Source organism: Capricornis sumatraensis, chromosome 18 (assembly GCF_032405125.1).
Source record: "Capricornis sumatraensis isolate serow.1 chromosome 18, serow.2, whole genome shotgun sequence".
Classification (NCBI taxonomy): domain Eukaryota; kingdom Metazoa; phylum Chordata; class Mammalia; order Artiodactyla; family Bovidae; genus Capricornis; species Capricornis sumatraensis.
The window spans coordinates 16,991,291-17,018,286 of NC_091086.1; the positions used below are offsets into that span (position 1 = coordinate 16,991,291).

A 26,996-nucleotide genomic window follows, 5' to 3' on the forward strand; every position below is an offset into this window, starting at 1 on the left:
GAAACTGAAATACACACATATATATAGACATGCACAATTACATATATCTCAGTCATAAAAAAGAATGAAGTACTGATACATGCTACAACATGAATGAACCTCAAAACACTGTGCTAAGTCAAGTCAGATACAAAAGACATTATATGCTTCCATTTACATAAAATATCCAAGAGAGTAAATCTATAGCAACAGAAAGCTAACTGGTAGCTCTCAGGAAGTAGGGTGTACTGGGGAGACAAAGAATGACTGCTTCATGGTACAGAGTTCTCTTTTGGAAAAATGAAATGTTTTGGAATTCGTGGAGGTGATTGCACAGCACTGCTCATGTACTAAGTGCTACTGGATTGTGTACTTTAAAAGAGTTTGTGAGTGAATTAAAAAAAAAAAGCAAGCAAACATACTGATAAAACAATTATCACTCCCTACAAAGGCTGGAAATGGTACAGGGAGAGACAAAAATTATTTACTAAAAAGCTCTGTCTTTATGAAGTTATGATGACATAGACAGTAATGTGAAAATAATGACTGAACCAAAACTGTGCTGTAGCTACTGTGAGAGGAAGGCTAGATGGGAAGGGGGTTGTGAAAGCAATGACATGAAAAAAAGGGAGACTCATCCCTTATTGTAAGAATGAGACACGTGGGCAAAGACTTAATCAGAATATGAAATGAGGGGAAAATTGCTCAAATACATCCAGATTCGTAGATACTAAGCATTCATTCCACTTACTTGGGAAAAAACTTGGCATGTTCTTCTAATGGGTCGTCACCTTCCTCCCACTCATGCAAATATCCTCCACAGGAAAAACACTGGACAATGTCCGATTCACCTAGCAGTAAGCAAATTCGATCAGTGCTGCAGGCCAATGTAGTTGTCAAGTGACACAGATAATAACCATATTAGCAAAACCCAATTACACTTGCTATCAGATTTTGTGACAAACTCACAACTTTGCGTCACCAGTGAGGAAATATTCTAACTAGGGCTCTTCTCGCGCCAGTGGGGTCATGAGCAAGTACCACTGAATGTTCCTACCTACCATGCACTCTAATCAAACCCTGTCCCTGTCCCCTCTTCATTCAATGGGGCAAGAGATTTACAAATCAGAATGTGGAATTGAAGCTCCATGAAGGAGGAGATTTTTGCCTGTTTTGCTCCCCAGTGAATCTCATGGACCTAGAACAGTGATTAGCACTTATTATGCACTTAATAAGTTATCTGTTCAATGAATAAATCAGAAATAATATTATTTGGAGCTCAGGAAAATATATGTGAGCAAATATAGCCACTCTCATGTAAGTAAGATCGTGAAGAATCAGACACCTCTTACTATAGGTTTATTCCACTAGAAACAGGATCAAGTCTTTGTGTGAGACTCTATTTTTTGGAAGGAAATTAGCATTTGGATCTACCAAAGCACTGAACTAGAAACATCCTTGTTTCTAAGTGGGCTTCCGTGGTAGCTCAGGCGATAAAGAATCCACCTGCAATGCATTAGACCCTGGTTCGATTCCTGGGTCAGGAAGACCCACTGGAGAAGGGACAGGCTACCCACTCCAGTAGTCCTGGGCTTTCCTGGTGGCTCAGCTGGGAGTCCGCTCAGTAGAGAATCTGCCTGCAATGTGGGAGACCAGGGTTCGATTCCTGGGTTGAGAAGATCTCCTGGAGAAGGGAACAGCTACCCACTCTAGTAAGATGATGGAACATTCCTCATCTTCCTTCTCCTTTGGGACTCCTGCCGTCATTATAAAGCCAGAGCATAGGAAAATCTCCCTTTGTGTCTGTACAGAAAGAGGAGGTCCTAGAGCTTGCGAGATCCCAAAAGGGTGAGATGACTAGGACTTGTGGGTGACGAGGAGGTTCGAGAGGAAGAGGGTGAGGACACTGCTAGGCAGAAGGTCCTTGAGTAAGGCTGCCACGGGGAAGAGAGAACAGAGAGAGAAAGAAGAAAAGGGCCGAGCACTAACTCTCCAAGTGCTGAAGATACGGAGGCGCTGAGATTTTTGCACCAATGGAACACGCCCATTATCAAGTGAGCGCTACACTCCCCTGCTCGGTACTGCTCGGTGGCATTCATGATCCGACCCCACAGCAGAAGTTCCCCCATGGACCTTCACCGTAATTGAGCGAGTGTGTTTGGTCTGGAGAAGGTCAGCAAGGTACCCAGAAAGGATACAATGTCATCTCACCTTTCTATACCTCAGGCAGAGGTGAAGCTGAGGGGAACCCCCCCTTTCTTTGCACATAACAAAGTGGAACTCCTGACGACCAGTAGCTAAAGAGAGAATACTATGAACCGATGGCAGATTCTCCATGCTTAGGAATTATAAAAAGGAATGTTCTTCCTTTCTTTTCCAAGGAGAGTGTGGCAAAGACCCTCTATCCAGGGGAATTCTCCGCTGGTCCAGTGGCTAAGACCGCGTGCTCCCAATGCAGACGGCCTGGTCCGGAACCTAGGTCCCACATGCCTCAACTAAAGGGCGCCTGTGCTGCAGCTAAAGATACTGCATGCCACAACGAAGAGCCAAGATCCCACAGTCAATTCAATATATATTTTTAAAAAGACCCCTATCCACACTCCTAGATATCTCTCAATCTTCCTCAGTAACAGAAACTCCAATTTTCAGCTGGGCACATTGCTACCTGGAAGAAAAAAAATATTGAACGTCCCAGCTCCTCTGCTACGTAGGTATGGACATCCGACTGCTCGGCTCTGGTTCAAGAGTGAGGGACTCAGAGTCACGTGACAGTTTCCAGAGGGGTGGGGGTAGAGGGTAAAGTGTACCAAGGCATGATAATTATTCTCAACAGAATGCTTGTATTTGTTGTTAGCCCAGACCTTAAGTTTTCAAGGTTGGGGCTTTACTACCTAAAGGAGGTGTGGAGAACTGGGAGAGGATTTATGACACAGAAAGGAAATAGAATATGTGAGGAATAATGAGAAGAAGTAGGGATTGTTGAGCCTAGTTACATACAAGCCCAGGACCATGAAGTGCATGTGGGCTTCACTGGGCAGCAAGGCAAGAGCTTGGGGCAAACTGCTGGCTCACCTGTGTAGAAAAAACCTGCTTTGGCCAGAGCTGCTGCTCCCAGTGGGGACAACGGGTGCCAGGACTTGAAAGACTGCAGGCGGAGTTCTTCATTAACAAAGATGCTGCCATTGCAACAGACTGGAATGAAAGACATATGGTGAGGCTAGCAAGCTCTGATAGCAGAAGGCAATGGCACCCCACCCCAGTACTCTTGCCTAGAAAATCCCATGGACGGAGGAGCCTGGTGTCCATGGGGTTGCAAAGAGTCAGACACGACTGAGCAACTTCACTTTCTTTCTTTGTGTTTACAGATAGAACAGTATGTTTGAGTTTGTTTCAATACAATTGAAGGAGGGGCTTAGAAAAGGAGAAACAAAACCAGACTGACTACGTGTTAAATTGTTGAAACAGAATGGTGGATACATGGTGGGGATTTGCTATGGTCTTATTTCTGTATACTTTTTTTATAATAAAATATTTTCAAATTATCTTTTCATTGTAGAGCATCAGAATAAAGCAAGAGTAAGCTGGAGCAGCTTCCCTTCCTCCCCACGTTAGTATCAAGACTTGAGAAAGGCAAATCTTGCTTGAAGCCCCCTGAAAAGGAGGCAGATTTATTTCTTGCCCTTTGGGTGTCAGCTGTATGGGGGTGGTCTCCATTAGACTTTCCACATTGGCCCTAGAGTTTGGGTCCTGTCTTCTGCACCCCTTGAGGATTTGAAAACCAACTTATGTGTCTATTAAGTATGGTAACAAAAGTAGATACTGCAAAACTCCTTAAGATGAAAGCTTGTTTCAGTATGACATTTAATCCCAGGATTAATTGGAATATGACTTCCCGTGCTGGAGAAGCTCCAGTCTTCTCCTCCAGTGTGTCTCCGTTACTCTCACGCTACCGTCACATCCACAGTGCTTCTGATACTTTCCCCACCCAGCAATTCTCTGCACCACCAGCTGGGTGTCCTACAATTTACTCTGACACTATCTACTCAGTAGTACCAGATCCTACAGATTAAAGGCTCAATCCCATAAGACTGCTCCCACTCCACTTCATTCGACGGAGTGGCTCACAGAACCCAGGGAAACACTCGTTTAGCAAAGGACATGATCAAGGGTACAGATGAACTGGGGGCCTTCTAGGTGGTGCTACTAGTAAAGAACCCGCCTGTCAATGCCGGAGACATCAGAGATGCAGGTTCCATCCCTGGGTCGGGAAGATCCCCTAGAGGAGGGCATGGCAACCCACTCCAGTATTCTTGTCTGGAGAACCTCATGGACAGAGGAGCCTGGTGGGCTATAGCCCATAGCGTGGCAAAGACGCGGACATGACTGAAGCGACTTGGCATGCACACATGTGCAGATGAACTGGCTCACAGACTGAGATCTGGGAGCTTCCCTCCCCATGGAGTTGGGATGTGTCACAGTGTGGTTGTGTTCACACACCCAGAGGCTCCTGGATCCGCAAACTATTGGGATTTTTATGGAGGCGTCCTCACATAGGCATGATCAATCATTAACTCAATTTATAACCCCTCTCTCCGCTATGAAGAAAAGGGGTTAGAGACGAAAATTCCAAGCTTCTAATCATAACTTGTTCCTCCCAGTGACCAACCCCCAACCAAGAGCCCACCCAGAGTCACCACAGGAGTTTACAAGGGTTTTAGGGGCCCTGTATCAGGGACAGTGTCAAACATCAAATATTAGAACAAGAGATGCTCCTCATGATCTTATCACTTAGGAAATTACATGGCTTTTAGGAGCTCTGTGAAAAAGTGGGCTTAAAGCTCAACATTCAGAAAACTAAGATCATGGCATCTGGTCCAATCACTTTGTGGCAAATAGATGGGGAAACAGTGGCTGACTTTATTTTTCTTGGGCTCCAAAATCACGGCAGATGGTGACCACAGCCATGAAATTAAAAGACGCTTGCTTCTGGGAAGAAAGTTATGACCAACCTAGACAGCATATTGAAAAGCAGAGACATTACTTTGCCAACAAAGGTCCGTCTAGTCAAGGCTATGGTTTTTCCAGCAGTAATGTACAGATGTGAGAGTTGGACTACAAAGAAAACTGAGTGCCAAAGAATTGATGCTTTTGAACTGTGGTGTTGAGACTCTTGAGAGTCCCTTGGACTGCAAGAAGATCCAACTAGTCCATCCTAAAGGATATCAGTCCTAACTATTCATTGAAAGGACTGATACTGAAGCTGAAACTCCAATACTTTGGCCACCTGATGGGAAGAACTGACTCATTGGAAAAGACCCTGATGCTGGGAAAGATTGAAGGCGGGAGGAGAAGAGGACGACAGAGGATGAGATGGTTGGATGGCATCACTGACTCAATGGACATGAGTTTGAGTAAACTCCAGGAGTTGGTGATGGACAGGGAGGCCTGGTGTGCTGCAGTCCATGGAGTCTCAAAGACTCGGACACGACTGAGTGACTGAACTGAACTGAACTGAGGAGCTCTGTGCCAGGACTGGGGGCAGAGGTCAACATTTATTTTCTATTACTTCACATTTAATTGCTTAATAGACACTGATCCACTTAAGAATGTTTTCAAAACCATTTTATTCAGAAATCTTAATTGTTTTAAAGGAAATTCAATTAAGGACCCAACCCTGATATATTTCCCTATGTTCATTTATGTTAAAAAATTAAGTCACCCCAGGAGACCAAGAAAATCTAATGAAATGGTTTTTTAAAAAATTACGATGGCACCACAAAATGAGGAGGAAAATGGAAAGATTAGGGGGAAAAAAGCAAAAGAAATAAACAACTAGAGCTTTTCCAAATATGTCTGAGTCTTTACCTGATGCCACAGATAAATCTCTCTTGACCCAGGAATTCAGAAAATGTTCTCCCTGAAGAAAATAAAAACTCAAGCTATTATGTAAGCTACTGTGCATAAAATAAATAAGCCACAAGTATCTAATGTACATATCCAATATTCTATAGTGAATATATCCAATAAAAATTCTATATATTTTGGATATATTCACTATGTATGTCTATATATTACATATATAGGTATGATATAGCTATGTATCAGGGGACATATCCAATATTCTACAGTGACTATAAATGGAGTATAACCTTTAAAAATTGTGAATCACTGTGTTGTATAATATTTTAGTTTCAGGCGTAGATCGACTATTTTTTTTTTTGTGAAGTCACTCAGTCGTGTCTGACTCTTTGTGACCCCATGGACAGTAGCCTACCAGGCTCTGCCGTCCATGGGATTTTCCAGGCAAGAATACTGGAGTGGGCTGTCATTTCCTTCTCCAGGGGATCTTCCCAACCCAGGGATCGAACCCGGGTCTCCTGAATTGCAGACAGACGCTTTACCATCTGAGTGTAGATCGACTGCACCTCAATCTAAAAAAATTCAAGTTACTGATTTGAAGTATACAACTATCTATGAACAAAAATTAAAAGAACTCCCTCCTCCACCCTCTGCCTGTAAATTAAGAGTTTAATTGAATTGAATGGTAGAGTTGTTAGAGAATTATTCCTTTAATTATTATATCTATTAATATTGACATTTTTTACACAGTGTAATAGGAAAAGAAAACCTGTGAATATTTATAGGCAACAAGAAGCCTTTTCTGGGTCAGTTTTTCCAGAGATCCAACTCAAAAGCTAAGTTACAATAAGATATCACAGAGGTCCTTTGACTAATGAGGAAGGTATGAGATATAGGAAAGAAACTAGATTCAGAAGGATGGTTAAGTGTTGAGTAACTGATTCTTCTCTGAAAACTGCACCCAGATTTCTGTCTGAAGAAACACTTCTGCCCCTGCAGGGTTCTCATCTGAGTCATCTTAGCCAATAAATCGAGCCCTCCGTGCTTTTTTTTTTGGCATAAGCCTGTGTAAGATGGGTTTTTCCAACAACTGCCACTAGGGAAGTCATATGATAGAGCATAAAGTAACCATCTCTGAGTCTAACTGTGGGTAGCATCCTGTGGTCTGAATGTCTCATGAGGACACTGAAGCTGGAGGAACTGACCTCAGCCAAAGAGGAGAGAACTACCAGGAAGGCAGACGGTTCTAAGGACTCCAGTTGACCAAAAGAACATGTTTTCCTTCCCCCTGCCCAATGAGAGGTAGGGGAATGGGATAAAGGAAGAAGAAACAGGAGAGGCCATGACAAAAGAGGGATGTACTCTCCTCATTCCAATTAATTTATAAATTTTTTATAAATTACCATGATGCTAAAGAGATAACTAATGAGAACCTACTGTATAGCTCAGGGAACTCTACTCAGTGCTCCGTGGTGACCTGAATGGGAAGGAAATACAAAAAGGAGCGGTTTTATGTACAGCGCTTCCCACTCGGTACTAGTGGTAAAGAACCCACCTGCCAATGCAGGAGATATTAGAGACGTGGGTTCGATCCCTGGCTCGGGAATATCCCCTGGAGAAGGAAATGGCAACCCACTCCAGTATTCCTGCCTGGAGAATCCCATGAACAGAGAAGCCTGATGGGCTACAGTCCATGGGGTCGCAAAGAGTTGTATACGACTAAGCAACTTAGCTCACGGCATATGTATACATATAGCTGACTCACTTTGCTGTACAGCAGAAACTAACACAACTTTGTAAAGCAAGTACACTCCAATAAAAATTAATTAAAAAGAAGAATAAATTACCGTGACATCAACAAATCCCTTGTAGCTTTGAATATACTGGGTAATTTCCTCTAAAGATTTCTTGCTTTGAAGAAATTCACATCTATAATTAACAAACAAACAAAATTAAAGTGTACCTTGATATTGTGATAGAGATATCCTGTATCTTTATAACTGCAGTGACACAAAAAACATTAACACATTAACACAAAAAACACAATAAAACTTATGGCATTGCGTATTTTAAATTGCTCAGTTCTTTTTTACTTTGATAAAACTGTCAAAAAAAGTTACCCCAAAACTTATGACAGTTAACATTATTATATAATTACCACTTCCATTAATGACATGTGTAATAATGCAAAACTAAATCTTCAGATTATCTTTTATCCTGAAACAAAACATAATACAATCAAAGAGATGGATTTATAACAATATATAGATTGGAGGTGTTTTTGTTAAGTTAAACTACAGTGACGAACTAGTTCCTATGCTTACATGAAAGTCACTGGCAGTAAAGGTAACAAACGATAATAAATTTCATCTATTGAAAACCATATATACTACTCCTTAGAAATATACAGTGGAAATTGATAGAATTTTTTTAAAAGAGCATATTGAATACACTTAAAAAACACATTCCACAAAACAGAAGCAATTTTAGGTTCACTTTTTAAAAATCTCTCTCTTACAAATTTAAGCTTCCTTTCTAGTGATGTCAGAGTAACAAGAGGGCTGAGAGTCAAGAGGCTGGAGTGTGAGTTCCACTTCTGCCACTCATGGGGAAGAGATAAGCCTTTTGATTTTTTCCTTCATACCACCTCCCCTGCCCAAAGCGGTCAATCTCACCAGTGTTCTCTTGAACAGATGTGAGAAAGTGAACTCCATTAGATGAGTCATACATCACTGGAGGGCCATCTCTCTGGGCCACTGAGGTCCCCAGTTTTTAGGTATACAGATCCTTCCAAGGAGTGCCCAAATCCCCACACAACTCAAATCCATACATAACCTGAATCTGCACTCCATCCACATAGCACATGAGGGGAGGGGCCTCCCCACATTCTTAGAGTGGGTTGAGAAGGAGCTCAATACATACTACTTCTTTTAAAAACACAGTAAAAATCATTTTATTTATTTACAATGATTTAGTACACCGAGTGGGCTTTCCTGGTAGCTCAGACGGTAAAGAATCTGCCTGCAATGTGGAAGACCTGGGTTCGATCCCTGGGTTGGGAAGCTCCACTGGAGAAGGGAATAGCAACCCACTCCAGTATTCTTGCCTGGGAAATCCCATGGACAGTGGGACCTGGCAGACTACAGTTGATGGGGTCGAAAAGAGTTGGGCAGGACCGAGCAACTAACACACACACAGTACGCTGAGTACTAACATTTTAAATGGTAGGAATATACTCAGACATTGTGTCCATAGCTTATAAAAGCAGCAACAAAGCAAAAACGGATGCCCAGACTTCCTGATGGTCCAGTGGTTAAGAATCCACCTTGCAATGCAGGGGACACAGGTTGTGTCCCTGGTCGGGGAACTACCATCTCATATGCTGCAGAGCAACGGAGCCCAAGCACCTCGACCACTGAGCCCATTCACCAAAACTAGAGAGTCCACGGGCGGAGGAAAGATCCCGAATGACGCAACAAAGATAACATGTGCCGCAACTAAGACCCGGAGCAGCCGAGAGATAAATATATATATTTTAATGATGTCCAAACAGTTATGGCTAGGGCACAATCAACAAGAAATTGGAGGAGTCTTAGTTCTAATTCCAGCTCTGAAATACACTGGTTAACCATATACTCATGATGACAAACAGGTGAAAAGTGAAATGGTCATATAACACATGGTAGTTTTTACAAGGCATTTGCTCCGTCTACTTTGTTTATAATCCTTAAAACAACCAACCAACCAGCTATGGATTATCTTTTTTTTTTTTAAACATGAGATGCATGTGGCTAGGGTCTGGGTGTTAGGAAGCAGCGTTGTGCACCTCCGAGCCTCTGCGCTTTGCCCTCCCCTTTGCAGCAGCAGACCTTAGCTCCCTCCCGATCTGGGGCTGAGCACGGGACACATCTTCCCCCGATGCTTCTCACCTTTCCCTAGGCTGTACATTAGAGAAGGTGTATGAGGGCCACCTGACACAGAATCTGCAGCTCTGGTTGGGGCTAGACCATTGCATGAGGGTCTGTGTGAACGGTGTTGCTGGGAGTCGCCCAGTGTGTAGCCCAGGGACACTAAGCATCGTGGCCCTAAGGATAAGTGAAGCACTGGCTGAGGCCAGAGCTGAGACAGGTGCCCGAGAGCCAGGATCGATGTTCACTCGGTACATGCCCGCGTGGGGCACTGCCAATGCTAAGTATGATTGGCTGAATGTCTGTTTTTGATTGGTCAACGAATCAGAATGACATTCAAAGTATTTAACCATCTGGGGAAGCTCCCTGGTGGTCCAGTGGTTAAGATTCTTTGTTTTCACTGCAGAGGATGCGGGTTTGATCCCTGATCAGGGAACAAAGATCCCAGAAGCCGTGAGCACCGCCAAAAAGTAATCAGTATTTAACTATCTGGCTTCATGCTTCCCTATAACTGTTTCATCTGCTTGTCAGGAAGAGCTCCCCTCCCTTTCTCTTTCCTCTCCACCTCTCTCTCCCCCAATCCCTTCTCTTTGTTCTCTTCCTCCCTCCCACCCCCTCACTTTTTTTTTTACAACTTTAAAAGAAATACATTTGTTTCCCAGAATTTAAATAAGATAGAGGTGAACAAAGTAAAATGTGAAAAATCCCTCTCCACCTCATTGCCTGACAAACCCAAACCTTAAGATATCAATTGTTTGATTTGTATATTTTAACTTTTTCCTCTATATATTTCTAACAAGTCCATACACTACGCATTCATATTGCTTTTTTTTTTCTTACTGAACAGATCAGACATCCTTCCATTTTTGTGAGCATGGCTGTCTGTGTGAAAGATGACATAGAATCCTAAACAACAGCCCAGTTTTTTTGTGGTTGACCTAAGATCTAACCAGCAACTTCTTTGCATGTGGTAGGTACATGACAAGTATGTTAAATAAAATGAGCCAAAGCATGCTGCAGATCCAGTTATCAGATTACAGGAAATATAGGAAGTAGAGAAACATGTTAAATGACACCAGAAAAACATTCAGCCAAATCCAGGGGAGGAAGTTTTACAGGACAGACTACACAGCTCCTTTCATGAGAAAGTGACAAGAAGAAGTCAGGGAGGAGGAAATCTGTAAACCAAAAATCTTGAGATATCAACCAAATGTAATGTAAGGACCCTGTGTGCATCCTACTTCAAATCAGTAAAGAGAGTAAACAGGGAAGAGAGAGGGGATGTGGACATTAGGACACTGCCTCAGGTATTTGATGTGATTGAGGAATTACTGCTAATCATTAGGAGGCAGAATAATACTATGGTTATGTTTTTAAAAAATATTCTTGCATTTTAGAGCTATATGCTAAAATATCAACAAGTGACATTATATAATGAGATTTGCTTTAAAATAATCTAGTTATTTTTATTTCTGGGGAAAGGTATGTGAGAGATGAATGAAATATGATTTGCCCATGTGTTGATAAGTGGTCTCTATATTTTCATATGAAATTTTCCAGAATGAAAGTTTTAAAAATTTTAAAGGAATAAATGTGTATTTGGTAGATACAGTCATGTAGAAAATATTAATAAATGTAACATTAGAAATAATTTTTAAAACATCATTTTCTAAGCAGAGAACTCAAGACCACTGTAATAATCAAAACTCTTACTGAGTTTTTGAAACACAATGTTTACATCTGGTATATATTCAGCAGTACATGAAACCATTTGTAATGATGTTTTAAACATTGTTTTATACAATTTTACATCATCCCAATACAAATTATCCATATTTATTAAGGTAGATTCTGAAACACCTACTTGGCAAATCACATCTTAGTATTTTAGATAATGAAACAATATTAAGCAACTATTTTAAAATTATATAATTAAAAAATGTCACAGTGTCATCAGGACTTTCTTGCTTGAATAAATTCTGGAGCATTCTTATTTAGGAAGGAGAAAGGTCAAAACTGAAGGTTCTGCTCTGGGAAGGTGACCCTTTAATTTTGCTTTGTCTTAAAAAAATTACAAGCAAAAAATATTTATCTACTTACTTAGGGAACCACTTGGCATGTTCCTTCCAGGGATCATCATCGTCTTCCCAATTTCCTAAACATCCGCCACAGGAGAAGCACTGGACAGTGTCGCTTTTACCTACATAGGAAGCAAGCCACTTAGACGGTCCGGCAATAGCACCATGGGATCGTCCGGAAGGGGTGTCTCTGCAAGCTGACTGCCCTGTGCATAGATGAGACATGCTCCACCACATCTGCTCATTCACACTCTCATCCGGTTGAATCCCCATCCACAGTCCCACTGCCCTCAGTGACCATTTTTGAAGCCTGAACCTCACTTCTTAGCGGTGGCCCTACTTCACACACAGAACTCCAAGCTGTTGAACTCAACATGCCCACCAAAGCAGTGGGAAAGCAATGGAACCCTGTACTCATGAAGTAAAGCACAGAAGACTTAAGCTGGAGCATTGCTATGAAATTTCTGTGGAAACTTGGCCATAGTTTTTTCCACTTTTGAAATGTATGTTCAGCAAGTATATTTTTCTTTTTTGACAACTGTTTTTAGGGGAATTACAAAAGGATCAGCTTTCAAAACTAAGAAGAAAACCAACTTGTGGTTTAGGCATTTTGAGATGTAAATGGTACACAAATTGATAGGCAGATTAAAGTCAAACTACAAATTCCAACCACTGTGAACATGATGGAAAGATGTGGTTTTTCTGCATTTTCTCTGCTTCAGTCTCTTGGTCAATTAGGACATTAACTATAATATCTTGAAGAAATATGTGATAAGTGCACTGTGACATCTGGGGAATCCTATACTAGAAATCTCTTAAATTCTTCTTTACATTCAACTTGGGTAACACTATCAATATGAATTTCTCCAAGCTTCTGCTATTAAACAACAATAATAGTAACAATTAACATATCTTATATCTAACATATGAAAGTGTTGGTTGCTCAGTCATGTCCAAGTCTTTGCGACCTCATGGACTGTAGCCCCCCAGGCTCCTCTGTCCATGGAATTCTCCAGGCAAGAATTCTGGAGTGGGTTGCCATTTCCTTCTCCAGGGGATCTTCCTGACTCAGGGGTCGAATCTGGGTCTCCCGCATTGCAGGCAGACTCTTACCTCTGAGCCACCAGGGAACCATGTACTGTGTGTCAAGCACTGTGCAGTGTACCTGAGACGGAATTTAAATACTTTGTTTCTTTTTTTAAACTTTATTTCATATTGGAGTACAGTCACGATGAAATTAAAAGACGCTTACTCCTTAGAAGAAAAGCTATGACCAACCTAGATAGCATATTGAAAAGCAGAGACATTACTTTGCCAACAAAGGTCCGTCTAGTCAAGGCTATGGTTTTTCCAGTGGTCATGTACGGATATAAGAGTCGGACTGTGAAGAAAGCTGAGCGCCGAAGAGTTGATGGTTTTGAACTGTGGTGTTGGAGAAGACTCTTGAGAGTCCCTTGGACTGCAAGGAGATCCAACCAGTCCATTCTGAAGGAGATCAGCCCTTGGTGTTCTTTGGAAGGACTGATGCTAAAGCTGAAACTCCAGTACTTTGGCCACCTCATGTGAAGAGTTGACTCATTGGAAAAGACTCTGATGCTGGGAGGGATTGAGGGCAGGAGGAAAAGGGGACGACAGAGGATGAGATGGCTGGATGGCATCACCGACTTAATGGACGTGAGTTCGAGTGAACTCCGGGAGTTGGTGATAGACAGGGAGGCCTGGCATGCTGCGATTCATAGGGTCGCAGAGTCGGACACAACTGAGCGACTGAACTAACAGTCGCTGCCTGGTGGCTCAGATGGTAAAGAATCCACCTGCAATGCCAGAGACCTGGGTTTGATCCCTGGGTTGAGAAGATCCCCTGGAGGAGGGTATGGCAACCCACTCCAGCATTCTTGCCTGGAGAATCCCATGGACAGAGGAGCCTGGCAGGCTACAGTCCATGGGTTCGCAAAGAGTCGGACATGACTGAGTGACTAAGCACAGCACATAGTCGATTAACAATGTTGTGATAGTTTCAGGTGGACAGCAAAGGGACTCAGCCATACATATATAGGTATTCATTCTTCCCTAAACTGCCCTCCCGTCCGGGCTGCCACATAACATTGAGCAGAGTTCCCTGTGCCATACAGTAGGTCTTTGCTGGCTATCCTTAGGCACATTTCTTAAACTCTTTGGGCCTCAGTGAGGTTAGCTGTGAAATGGGGGGAAAGGACAAGTTTGTTGGATTAGTGTAAGTGCTTAACCCGTGCCTGGTGGTGGTGATGGGCCTAGCTTCAAGTAGGTGCTCAGTAAACGATAGCTGTATGCATTAATCAGGATTCTCACTCGGATCTGTCATGACATTTATGGCGTGGCTAGGACAACTCAAACAACGTACAATTTCCTTCAGTATTCTTGCCTGGAGAATTCCGTGGACAGGGGAGACTGGAGGGCCCCTGTCCACAGGGTCACAAAGAGGTGGACATGACTGACTGAGCACTGAGCACACAGACACAGTTTTCTGAAATGCAACTTGACCTCTATGTTATAATTAAACTTAAGGTTAAATACACACACACACCAAAACCCTCCAGTGCTGCAGCAATTAAGAGAACAATCACCTAAGAATTTAAAAGAATCATTTAAAAGGATCAGAGAACAATCATTTAAGAGCAGTAAAAGGAGGATGGGTAAGAAGGAGACTAGGGTCAGACTGACCTCACAGTTTATTTTCAGGGCCTTAGAAATCCAGTCAAGTATTATCTAACATCCAAAATTTTAGAAAAAGTCACTTTCTTATTTTGCTTATATTTTTGGTAAACTGACATGTTGTATTAAAGCTAAAGTAAAAGTACTGAAGTTGAATCTTGAGAAAATAGATGTACCTAGTATAATATGTTGACCAAGTGAGGAAAGATTCACAAAATGCTGCAACTGAACAAAATATTGCAACTGAACCTAAACTTAATTCCAGTGAAACATTTCAGAAAATGATTTCAAATTACCTGTAAAGACAAAGCCAGCAGCTGAGAGCTCCCTTGGGGACGTCCCTTGGGCATAAAATGGCCAGTTCTCGAAGGATTCGAGTCTGGCCTTCTCATCTTGGTACCTTGCTTTGTCATCCTTCCTCAACGTGTTCTCTGGATTCTGAACTCTTATATCGTACTTGGGAATGTTACCAACGTCTTTACCCAGAAGGAACTCACAGTCTGGATGGAACTTCTTGTGGTGTCCCATGGGGGAACTCTGGAGGCTAGTACCAAAGAGGATTAAGCTACAGCAGAAGCACTGAATGCCAGATTTTGTGCCAGTGAAATAAAACCCAGCCTGTGCCATCTCCTGGGGTGTCCACGAGCTGAAGGTGGTATAGGTCACAAAAGTCTTTAACCTTTTTGCTTCACTACGCATTTGTGAATTAAAGCCTTTTTGCATTTTTTCTCTGTCTCTGTGCTCTTGTTCTTCTATTTCCTTTACATATTGAAGTGCATTTACACCTAGAAAAGCAGACATCTCTGGGAACACAGCAGGATCAAACTGTGAAATCCTCTCCTCAGGGGCTTTCTCCTGGGCGGCCATTTTCTGAAGAGGGGAAAAAAAAGGTTCATGAACATCGTCACTTGGTTTACGAGTCCTGAGATTTGTTTAAACCCTTTCTTTTTTTTTTTTTTTGCTGGTTATACCATATTTCTTTTTAACAGGAGGATAATTGCTTTACAGTGCTGTGTTAGTTTCTGATGTACCACAACAGACTGTAGTCCACCAGTCTCTTCCATCCATGGGATTTCCAGGCAAGAATACTGGAGTGGATTGCCATTTCCTTCTCCAGGGCATCTTCCTGACGCAGGGATCGAACCTGGGTCTCCTGCACTGCAGGCAGATTCTTTACCATCTAAGCCAGCAGGGAAGCCCATACAACAGTGTGAATAGACCCCCTCCTTCTAGAGCTTCCCTTCCACCGCCCCCCATCCCATCCCTCTAGGTCCTTGCAGAGTGCCAAGCTGAGCTCCCTGCTCTCTACAGCAGCCTCTCAATAGCTGCCTGCGTCACACACCGCAGCACGTGGACGTCAATGCTACTCTCAGTTCCTCTCACCCTCTCCTTCCCCTGCTGTTTCAACCCTTTACTCTTGTTTTTTCTTCTGAATTACATTGCTCTTCTGCTTATAACTTAGTCTAATTCAGAGAAAATACACTAGTAGGTCTGTAACAGCGGACCTTTATCCTGCCTTCAACAGTAAGGTCACCTATGGCGTCCAGGTAGTATCAGAGTATCAATCATCACTTAAGATAAAAGGATCAGGACTTCCCTGGTGGTCCCGTGGTTAAGAGTCCACCTGCCAATGCAGAGGACACGTGTTCGATCCCTGGCTCGGGAAGATTCCACATACCGCAGGGCAACTAAGCCCATGCACCACGATTACTGAAGCCCACACGCAGCAATAAAGACTCAGCAGTCAAAAAATTAATTAAAAAAAAAGATTAAAGGATCAGTTCAGTTCAGTTGCTCAGTCCTGTCCGACTCTTTGTGACACCATGAATCGCAGCACGCCAGGCCTCCCTGTCCATCACCCACTCCCAGAGTTCACTCAGACTCACGTCCATTGAGTCAGTGATGCCATCCAGCCATCTCATCCTCTGTTGTCCCCTTCTTCTCCTGCCCCCAATCCCTCCCAGCATCAGTCTTTTCCAGTGAGTCAACTCTTTGCATGAGGTGGCCAAAGTATTGGAGTTTCAGCTTTAGCATTAGTCCTTCCAAAGAACACCTAGGGCTGATCTCCTTTAGAATGGACTGGTTGGATCTCCTTGCAGTCCAAGGGACTCTCAAGAGTCTTCTCCAACACCACAGTTCAAAACCATCAATTCTTCAGGGCTCAGCTTTCTTCACAGTCCAACTCTCACATCCAAACATGACCACTGGAAAAACCATAGCCTTGACTAGATGGACCTTTGTTGGGGGGATCTGCCTGACCCAGGGATTGAACCCGAGTCTCCCACATTGTAGACAGACGCTTTACCGTCTGAACCACCAGGAAGTAGATAAAAGGATAGATTAGGGTAAATCTGTATCATCATATAACAAGTTCAAAGACACATGCTTGCATTCTCAACATTTCAGGAATCAACAAAGCATTTTGTTTAATGCCTACAGGTGGAGTTGGATAGTTCCATGTGACCAAATTTGCTCTGTGTGCCCTGCCTTAATCAGGCTCAGCTGATTTGGAATTTGCCCATCTACCCACATTTCTGCAGAATTTGCCGCTCACTGAAGATCTTATTTAAGCCCAAGCATGCCCTTCATCTGGCAGTACTCAATGTAAAGAAAAGAACTCCTTCGTCTCTCAGATGTTAAGGCCATTTCAGCAGTGGTTCCTCAGGAAGCTCTCATCAGTCCACAAGGTTACTGGGCTTTTTGACTGAAGAGTACCTTCATTTCAGTTTGTGTCTTCATGCGCTCTCCCCGTAGAATTCCTTTAGCGGTTAGCAGATAAGGGTCACATTCCGGCCAAAAGAAGTATCTGCTCAACTCTCCTTTTGGTTTCAAGTTCCTTTCCTTTACAGAAGAAACCAGCCAAAGCCTGGTGGACTTGGCAGCCTAGGGCTCTTCCTTGGTACTTTCATCAGTACTATCTTAGTACTTTCATTTTTGCCAAAGCAGCCCAGACCATGAAAAGGGGGAGAAAGGTTTAGAACCACTGATACCGGGCTGGCTGCTGAGGCCTGCCTTGTTTGCCTCACTGTTTTTGACCGAATTCCCCTCTCTCTGAATTTCTGTTTTAACCTATTTAAATGCTTCTGGTGACTCTGGATCTACCACCTTTAAATTCCATTGCTGGGGGTGGTGGGGAGGAGAGAGGAAAATTAGGAATTTGGGATTAACAGATACACGCTGTGCTGTGTTGCGTTCAGTCACTCAGTCGTGTCTGACTCTTTGTGAGCCCACGGACGGCAGCCCACCAGGCTCCTCTGTCCATGGGATTCTCCAGGCAAGAATACTGGAGTGGGTTGCCATGCCTTCCTCCAGGGGATCTTCCCAATGCAGGGATCAAACCCAGGTCTCCCATATTGCAGGTTAATTCTTTACTGTCTTGAGCCACCAGGAAAGCCCAAGAATACGGGAGTGGGTAGCCTCTCCCTTCACCAGGGGATGTTTCCAGCCTATGAATCGAACTGAGGTCTTCTGCATTGCAAGCAGATTCTTTTCCAGCTGAGCTATCAGGAAGGCTCATAAATCAACTATACTTCAATTTTTTAAAATAGCAAAAAAAAAAAAAAAATCTATTGTATGCTTTCCCCTCCATGAATAATTATAGTACTAGAGTGAATTGAAATCAGGATGCCTTCATCAGCCAACCTGGCATCAGTGGTTCTAGGTAGTTCTCCCACTTTTTCCCTCCTAAACAAAGCCTGAGCGAGCATTTAAATAATCAAGTCAAAAACTGTTCCCATAATCCCATTCACAGTGCCAACTTCAGCGAGCACACAGGGTCAGATAATAGAAAAAACTCACAAGCCTCTACATAGTATATTTACTTCAGACTTTAATAAAGTTGAAAGATATGATACAAAAATAAAAACAAAAGGCAGCAAACATCAGCGTGGTCTCAGACTCTGGTCCCAGCGTCTAGGACCCTTTCTCCATTATACAGTCCATGGTTCGTTTTAGGTAATGAACCACCTAGATACGTGCTAGGTACCTTCGTCTCAGGGAAATCACTCTCTCACCTAAGGAGGGATATTCTATGCTGCTTCAGTCATGCAGCCCAAAGTAGGACATCTAACTTGTCTCAAACAAGCTGGAATGGGCTGCCCCTGTCCTCTCAGATTCTAGCACAGGGCCACATTCATCGCTAGAATGTTTCACTTAGGTTTGGCCAATAGACAATACCATAGCTCCAGGCCTCCCTGGAGATAAATAAGCACAGGGTGGCACCAAACTAACTGGAATCACTCCTGCACTTCTACAAAGTTCAGTGGTCAGTTTTGCTGGTCCCAGGGCCTTTCTGGGGAGATCTCCAAGGCCCTCTCCAGGTTTCATGCTCTTTAACTGCAGTCCTAACAGTACCAGTGCTGCTGCTGTGTCCTGGAAAGGATTTAAGTCCACATCTGTGTGACTCCGGCGCCTGTCCTTTTGCTTCCAAAGAGAGAAACAAGAGTAAGAGAAATAAGAGGTCATAAGTGGAAAAGTACTTTTGCCAGAGGTGGTGATTTACTTACCTCGAAGTTAATCCAGAGTCCCAGCTGAATGGAAGGAGAATGTAGAGAGTAAATACAGCTATTCTCTTCGTCCTTTTAATGGGAAGCAGCGAAAACAATTTGAGGAACTAACACCCAGAACAAGTTGCAATTTCCTGAGAAATCACCAGTAACTTCTCTAGAGTACTGAGTCATCAGGGTTAGCCAGGACTCCAAAGGCCTCACAAAACCAAGTCCCGCAACAGAAGTATTTTATTCTAAATAATTTAAGACTGATTAATGTTTCCGCTGCTAGTACATACATGTCTTTATTTCTTTGGTGTTAGTTTCCATCTTTCCTGTATCTTTTTTTGGTTTTCTCTTTTATCCATGGATTATAAAATCTCAAAGTTATTGTGTCTTGGTGTGGATCTCTGTACATTTACTGAACCCAGTGGACTTGTCTCAAGCTGAACATGTGGCCCTCCCATCAGTCCCGGGAAATTACCTTCTATAATTTCTTCGGTAATTTCCTACTGCCTATTATTCTACTTTCACTCTTTCTGGTGTTCCCATTATTCAGACGGGAATTTATCACCAGAGTTCTTCTTTTTTGGCTCATATATTTTTTCCGTCCTATGGCTGTACTTTCTGGGAGACTTCCTCTTCAGTATCTTCCAACTTTCCAATAGTAATTCTAAATTCAGCAATTATACTTTCAATTTCCCACAGCTCTTTTTTGTTGCCTCTTTCACGAGATCTAATTTTCTTAGCCAACGTAATTTTTTAAAATCTCTGCTGCAATACTGTCAAATGACAAAGCTAAAACCACGAGTCTGTTGCTCTGTAGTCAAGGGAAAACAGTCCGTGGACTGGAGGAGCACAGTGTCTCACGGCAACGGAGCGCTGCTCCAAAGGGGAGAGCGGGGGTCGGGGAGAGTAAAGGTCGGTTTTATAGGGAAGAGGCAGGATTGGCCAGGAGGTCAGGGATTCATTGAAGGGTAGCATGTCCTGTTTTCTAGACTCATGCAAACTAGGTAAAGCTGAGTTGGGGTGATTGTGATTGGTGTATATACTAGGTTTCGTGGCCAGGCGTTTCCTGTAAGTGCTAGCTGACCTGGACTTAGATTTGTGACTTGGGCCAGGTCACTGAGGTCGTCCCCATTTTGTGGGTCTGATGTACAAATTATCTTTATCAGTACTAATCCAAATAGTGTTCATCTGTCTCCTGAAAGATCTGTTTCCTCCAAGGCTAATTACTATTTACCTTTGAGATTTTTCACATTACCAGCTTTCCTCCAATGTGTACAGAGCAATGGTTTTCAATTCATATTTGAAAGTTAGGCGATTGCAAAGCTGACTGATCAAAATTCTGGTTAAAGAGTCTGATTAAAAGCCGCGTGAGTGCGATCTGAACTTTACGGAGGAAGATTAGGGAGCTAAGACTTGCCTAGGAGAAGCCCTCAACTTCAGAGAAACACCTCAGAAAATGATTTCAAGTCAGTTGTAAAGTCAGAGACAGCAGCTGAAAACTCATCTGAGAAACATAAAAAGACCAATTCTTGAAGGATTCTTTGGGGATGCCCAAGGAAATGGCAACCCACTGCACTTGTTCTTGCCTGGAGAATCCCAGGGATGGCGGAGCCTGGTGGGCTGCTGTCTATGGGGTCGCACAGAATCGGACACAACTGAAGCGACTTAGCAGCAGCAGCAGCAGCAGGACCCACACTAACTCCTCTAAGTCAGTTTATTCCTTTTTTTTTTTTTTTAGAAGAGAAGAATCCATTAATGTTTTTCCTTAGTGACAACATCTGCATAGTAAACAGTCTGATGGTGGGGTAGACGGAGCTGGAACAATCTCAGAGATTGTTCAGTTAGTCCCTTGGCATTCCTGCCCACCTTTATAGCTAGCATTTGGGCCACCTGCTGCTCCAGGGTTCTGTACAAGGTACACAGCCTCCCAGGTGTTACACGTGTATTCAGGCTGTGGGCTCTGTCAGTCTGCTTCACTGGTTACTACTATTCTATTTGAGTTTCCATCTTCCAAAGATTTGTTAAAATATTCTGTGTGCTGATGGTCCCCTCCTGCTTTCTTAATTTTTCTGGCTTTATAGTTTCAAAAATCATTTTAATAATATTATGCATAATAACTAAAATTTGTTTAGCACCTACTACTTGCCAGGCACAGTTCTAAGCACCTTAGATATGTCCATTTAATCCCTTTAACACTCCAAATGAAGTAGCTATTTTTATTATCTCCATTTTACAGATGAGGAAACTCAGGCATATAGGGGTTCTGATTAATCAGTCTGGCAATGAAATTTACACTTTTAACCACTGTGCCATAAAGCCTACGTATTAAGAAAAGGCAAAAACAGGTGTCCCTCTCCATTTTGGTAGTTCAGCCAGCTGCTGAGTTAGAGGCAAACTGTTACCAGCCTCATTGGCACGTGAACTCTTCTGGCCAAGCCCTGCTTCCACAAGGCCATCTACTCAGCCTAGAAGCAATCATTGTTAAATAGTTGACTCCTCCTAACTTTTGTATTAACACATATAACATTACAATGACAGTGTTTTTTAGGACACTTTCCCTGGTACATCCAGCTGCTTAGGGACCAACAATTCTTTCTACAGGAAGTTCAAAGGTCAGGGGGAACTCTACATTGCTGACCCTCTGCTGATAAAATTTTGCCCCATCAACCTACTTCTCACCTATAATATTATATACACCAACGCACACTACATTTATTTTAGCACCTTGTAAATTTTGTTACCCTTATGAATTGAATTTTTACTATTCTATTTTCTAAATGTTTATTGATGATATATAGGATTCCTGGTCTACTTTTAACATCTGATTGTAAATATTTTTGAATTTTCTAAGTAGATATTTATAATATCTGAATATTATGATAGTTTTGTCTTTACCATCATTTTGTTTTCTTTTTGAATCAAGTATATCCTTTAATACAATGTTGCTTAATAACAGCAATAATAGATATCTTATTCTTGACTTTGGCAGGAATTCTAAAGTTTGATGATATCTAGTAGATACCCGGGAGAAGGCAATGGCACCCCACTCCAGTACTCTTGCCTGGAAAATCCCATGGACAGAGGAGCCTGGTAGGCTGCAGTCCATGGGGTCGCTAGGAGTCGGACACGACTGAGCGATTTCACTTTCACTTTTCACTTTCATGCATTGGAGAAGAAACTGGCAACCCACTCGTGTTCTTGCCTGGAGAATCCCAGGGACGGGGGAGCCTGGTGGGCTGCCGTCTATGGGGTCGCACAGAATCGGACACAACTGAAGTGACTTAGCAGCAGCAGCATCAGTAGATACTTTCTCAGTTGAAAGAGCTTTTCTTTTACTCCTATTGACAGGAAAAACGTCTGCACAGTCTTAACTGGAAAAAGATATACATACCACCTCTATATAGCAGAAAGGGGAAAAAAATCTCCAAAGAAAGAAAATGTGGGTAGCCAAAAAACAGACACAAATGTTCACTACACAATCTGAAAAGAGAATCTGACATTTTGAGTTTTAAAATACTATTTTCAATGCCTTTTTTAAACCAAAACATGCAAACACATCTAGAGAGCAGTATCATTTAGCCATTTTAGGGCATAGGTATGTATCTCATTGTGGCTTTAACTTAATGACTTAATTGCCTATTCATATATTTCCTTTGGAAAGGTGATCAAATCTCTTGCCCATTTCTGAATTACTTTTTGGTTGCATCAGGTCTTCCTTGCTGCTTGTGGGCTTTTTCTAGTTGTAGAGAATGCGGGCTTCTTAATTGTGGCTTAAGAACTGGTTTCTCTCATTGCGGAGCATGGGCTCTAGGTGCACAGGCTTCAGGAGTTGTGGCACAGAGCTTAGCTGCTCAGTGGCATGTGGGATCTTCCTGGACCAGGGATTGAAGCTGAGTCTCCTCCATTGGCAGACGGAATCTCATCCACTGTACCACCAGGGAAGTCCTTCTCCATTTTTAAGTTGGGTTGTTTAGTAGAAGGATTCTGGGGTGGTGCTTGACAGTACTGCTGTCCTCATGGTAGAATGAGCTCACCAAAGTAGCTGCCACCAGCATTTCTGTCCCCAGGGAGTGACTAGAGATGTGAGAGTGCACAGCCACACCTGCGAGGGAAAGCCAGTAACGTCAAGGCTGGCTGTAATCTGTGGAACATCTTGTCACGTGGGGATAGGCACAAAACTGAATTTTTCTACTAAAGCATCTGGGCACTTGCTTTTAGCCATGGTCCCCGGGTCTTGGGTGAATAAAAGCGGTCAGTATTGGTGGAAAACTGATAGACCACATGGGACAGGGTCATGCCAACTTTGCAGATGCCAAGTATATATGCTATTTAAGCAGTCACCTGGATCTGAGTAAGAAGGCTTAGCTTGTGGGGTTCCTCACTGATGATTTACATGTTTGATGAGATTTCCACAGCAACCAGTCTCCTTCAGCAGATCTGACACTAAAGGACATGGCCTCTGGATTGAAATGTTTTAAGTTTTAAAGTAATACTATTTTCAATGCCTTTTTTTAACCAAAACATGCATACACACCTAGAGAGCAGTATCATTTCGCCATTTTAGGGCACAGGCATGTATCTCATTGTGGCTTTAATTTAATGACTTAATTGGCTATTCATATATTTCTTTTTTTAAGGCCTCTGGACCTTGACGATCTTGCCATTCTCTACCTGCTTTCAAGGTGTGCATCAGTACAGAAGCCAGGCAGGCAGCTGGCTACCCTGTCAGCACTCTCTACTTGTGTGGGGGCCTGAGCAAGAATCCCTTGTCTGTGCAAATGTGTACAGACATTACTGGCAGGCCTGTGGTCCTGTCACAAGAGGTGGAATCTGTCCTTGTGGGTGCTGCTAGTGTGAGCTTGTGCCTCAGGGTGTTTCACTTCTGTACAGGAGGCCATGGCAAAGAATGAGCCAAGTTGGGAAAGCTGTGCTTTTCAGATGAGAGGATGAAAGATATCATGACAAGAAATATCAAATATGCCTGAAGCTGGTTGAACACCAGAAACAGTATGCGACAATCAAGAAAGGAGGTCTAACAAAGCCTGCAGGGGCTAATGCCAGATTTCATGTCATTGCATGGGGACCCTGGTCATTGCAGCATATACTGAGGACCCTTAGACATCATTTCATGATTCTGTACTGTCTTTCAATTTAAAAAAACCTGGGACGTGTGCAGTCAGAAAAAACAGTAAAAACAAGATAAATTGGTCATTTACCTTTTATTATTGAACTGCAAGAATTGTTTATATATTTTAGACACCAGTCTTCTGTTATATGTTTGCACTGCAAACATGTTCTCCCCATCTATGAACTCTTTTTGCTTTCTTAATGGCGTATTCCAAAGCAGATGTTTTAAATTTTGATGAAGTCTGACTTTAATTTCTCCTTTTAAGATAGATGCTTTTTGTGTCCTAAGAAATCATCACCTACTCTTAAGGTTGTGATGATGTTCTAAAAATTAACATTTGTGTGGTTTAAAAAATTAGATGTCAACATTTTAAACTTGGGGAATTCACTTAAAAGTCTAGATTTTCAGTTTTTATTCAAATATTAAAATATACAGTCTGAGGGAAACTACATTTTCAGAAATAAAAAATAGGTTGGAGCTGAGTAATAGTTACCGCCTTTGAAAAAACTGTTTTCTTCTGGACTAGGTTACAGATGCCCATGTATAAAATTCAAAAGGTAGAAAAGGGTGTACTGAGAAGACTACATCTCTCTCCTCCTGCTCCATCCAGAGGCTGTCTCCTGCGGATGGAACCAGTACTTTTCAGGTGCTTACCACTTTGCATTAACCTGGCTCCTTTTCAAGTATTTGCATAACCTGCCTGGTCCCCTAGGGCATTTGAATTTGCACCAGAGCCCATTTCACAGCCTCTCTTCTGCATTCCCACGCACTTGGCAAAGCATCAGCACTGTCACACGGACCTCTGTACAGGTCTGCCTCTTAGGCTGGGAGGGTCACAGGGCCGCAAGGTCGGGTTTGTTTCCTCTTCCTGGTATCTATATCCAGACACCTAGGGTCTCATCAGACAGACAGCAGATGTACAAGGTTTGCTGAGTGGACGAATGGATAAATGAACAAATTGTGCATTACTTCCTGTGCCCTGGCCTGAGATGTGACTCAAGTAACAATTTAGTCAGGTGAAATCAAGAATTTATATCCCATAAGGACTCCGTCTATGTCCCCAGCCCACCGTGGAACAGGTCTCCATAGAACCGAATTGGAACACATGGAAGGAAAACAATGACTCTCCTATTCTTACAGAACTGGACCCAAAGGGGTATCAGGACACTCTGAGGCTATTTCTCAGAAGCATGACAATCTCCTATGCTCTTTTCTTCCTTACTATAGGACCTAGGGACTCATAGTTCTTGCCCTTTCTCCTAAACTCTCACCCACAACAGACAGGGGAATTCTACTGCCCCACTTCCCAAGGACTGGTGGTACCACCCTTTCTTTTTACCATTCATGAAGGCATTTCATGTTATAAGCGTGCTGATCGTTAGAGATACAGACAGCTGAACACAGAGAGGACCACAAACGAGGAATTTCACAAAGTAATTGAGAAATCTTACAAAATGTTTATGGTTCCTCTTTCCTACTGCCATTCTGAGCAACAGTGAAAGTGAAAGTCGCTCAGTCCTGTCTGACTCTTTATGACCCCACGGACTATACAGTCCATGGAATTCTCCAGGCCAGAATACAGGAGTGGGTTGCCATGCCCTCCTCCAGGGGATCTTCCCAACCCAGGGATCGAACCCAGGTCTCCTGCATGGCAGGCAGATTCTTTACCAGCTGAGCCACCAGGGAAGCCCAAGAATACTGGAGTAGGTAGCCTATCCCTTCTCCAGTGGATCTTCCTGATCCAGGAATTGAACTAGGGTCTCCTGCATTGTAGGTGGATTCTTTACCAACTGAGCTCTCAGGGAAGCCTCCTCTGAGCAGCAGAATCCCTGTTTTTCCCTCACTGTGTCAACATAAGTTAGTGTTTCAATTGTGACATGTACTCAGATATACAGTGGGTCAACTTGTGCTCCTCAAATACAAGACTTAGCATGCTTTTAATCTAGTTATTTATCTTCTTCAGCCTCCACACAGTACTGCCATCTTCACGTTGTAGTTACTCTAGGGCAAGCACGGTCACAACAAAATAGACACAGTGCACATACTGCCACATATAGTTGGAAAGTATTGTTTACACTATGACCCAAATAAATGGAAAAGCAATTTTACTACAGTCCATCTTCAACCTCCAGCTCCATACCCACAGCTTTATTTGATGAACATGATTGCTTTCAAGTCCTTAACTAATAACTAACACTAACTACTCTACTTTCATTTGTCTCACCACAACTTTCCAGGATTCCGTAAGTTTTACTATTTTTGAATACTAAACTATATAAAAATATTTTAAAATAATTCTTACTCTCATCCATTGTTCTACAGTTTCCTATGTATTCTTCCAGTGTTTCATTTTTAAACTTTTTTTTTTTGGCTGCATGGTGTAGCTTGTGAGATCTTAGTTCCCCAACCTGTGCCCACTGCACTGGAAGCACAGAGTCCTAACCACTAGGCAGCCAAGGAATTCCTTTTTTTTTTTTTTTTTAAAGATTTATTCATTTTTGGCTGTCGTGGGTCTTGGCTGCTGTGCACAGGCTTTCTCTAGTTGGTGGGTGCAGGCTTCTCTCTGTGGTGACTCCTCTCGTTGAGGAGCACAGGCTCCAGGCCTGTGGGCTGCAGTAGCTGCGGCTCCTGGGCTCCGGAGTGCAGGCTCAGTAGCTGCGGTGCATGGGCTCAGCTGCTCCAAGGCACGTGGGATCTTCCTGGACCAGGGATTGAACAGGTGTCCCTTATGTTCCAAGACTGATTCTTAACCATTACACCACCAGGGAGGCCCCCAAATTCCCTCATTTAAAAAAAAACAAACAGCTTTCGTGACATACACTTCACATATCATACAACTTAACCTATTCAAAGTGTT

At 42.7% G+C, this 26,996-nt stretch overlaps 1 protein-coding gene and 1 pseudogene across 1 annotated transcript in view; one reads left to right on the forward strand and one right to left on the reverse strand.

The window, feature by feature from the left end:
* NAIP (NLR family apoptosis inhibitory protein) overlaps positions 1–15,382 on the reverse strand; it is a 36,999-nt gene extending 21,617 nt beyond the window's left edge. The window contains exons 1-6 of the mRNA XM_068990350.1: positions 14,812–15,382; positions 11,847–11,946; positions 7,686–7,767; positions 5,845–5,896; positions 3,052–3,171; positions 731–830 (exon numbers count right to left, since the gene is read on the reverse strand). Coding sequence (XP_068846451.1) covers positions 731–830; positions 3,052–3,171; positions 5,845–5,896; positions 7,686–7,767; positions 11,847–11,946; positions 14,812–15,382 — 1,025 coding nt within the window. The remainder of the gene's footprint in view (positions 1–730; positions 831–3,051; positions 3,172–5,844; positions 5,897–7,685; positions 7,768–11,846; positions 11,947–14,811) is intronic.
* A 27-nt stretch (positions 15,383–15,409) lies between these two features.
* Positions 15,410–24,166, forward strand: LOC138094316 (FGGY carbohydrate kinase domain-containing protein-like; annotated as a pseudogene).
* The last annotated feature ends 2,830 nt before the right edge of the window (positions 24,167–26,996 follow it).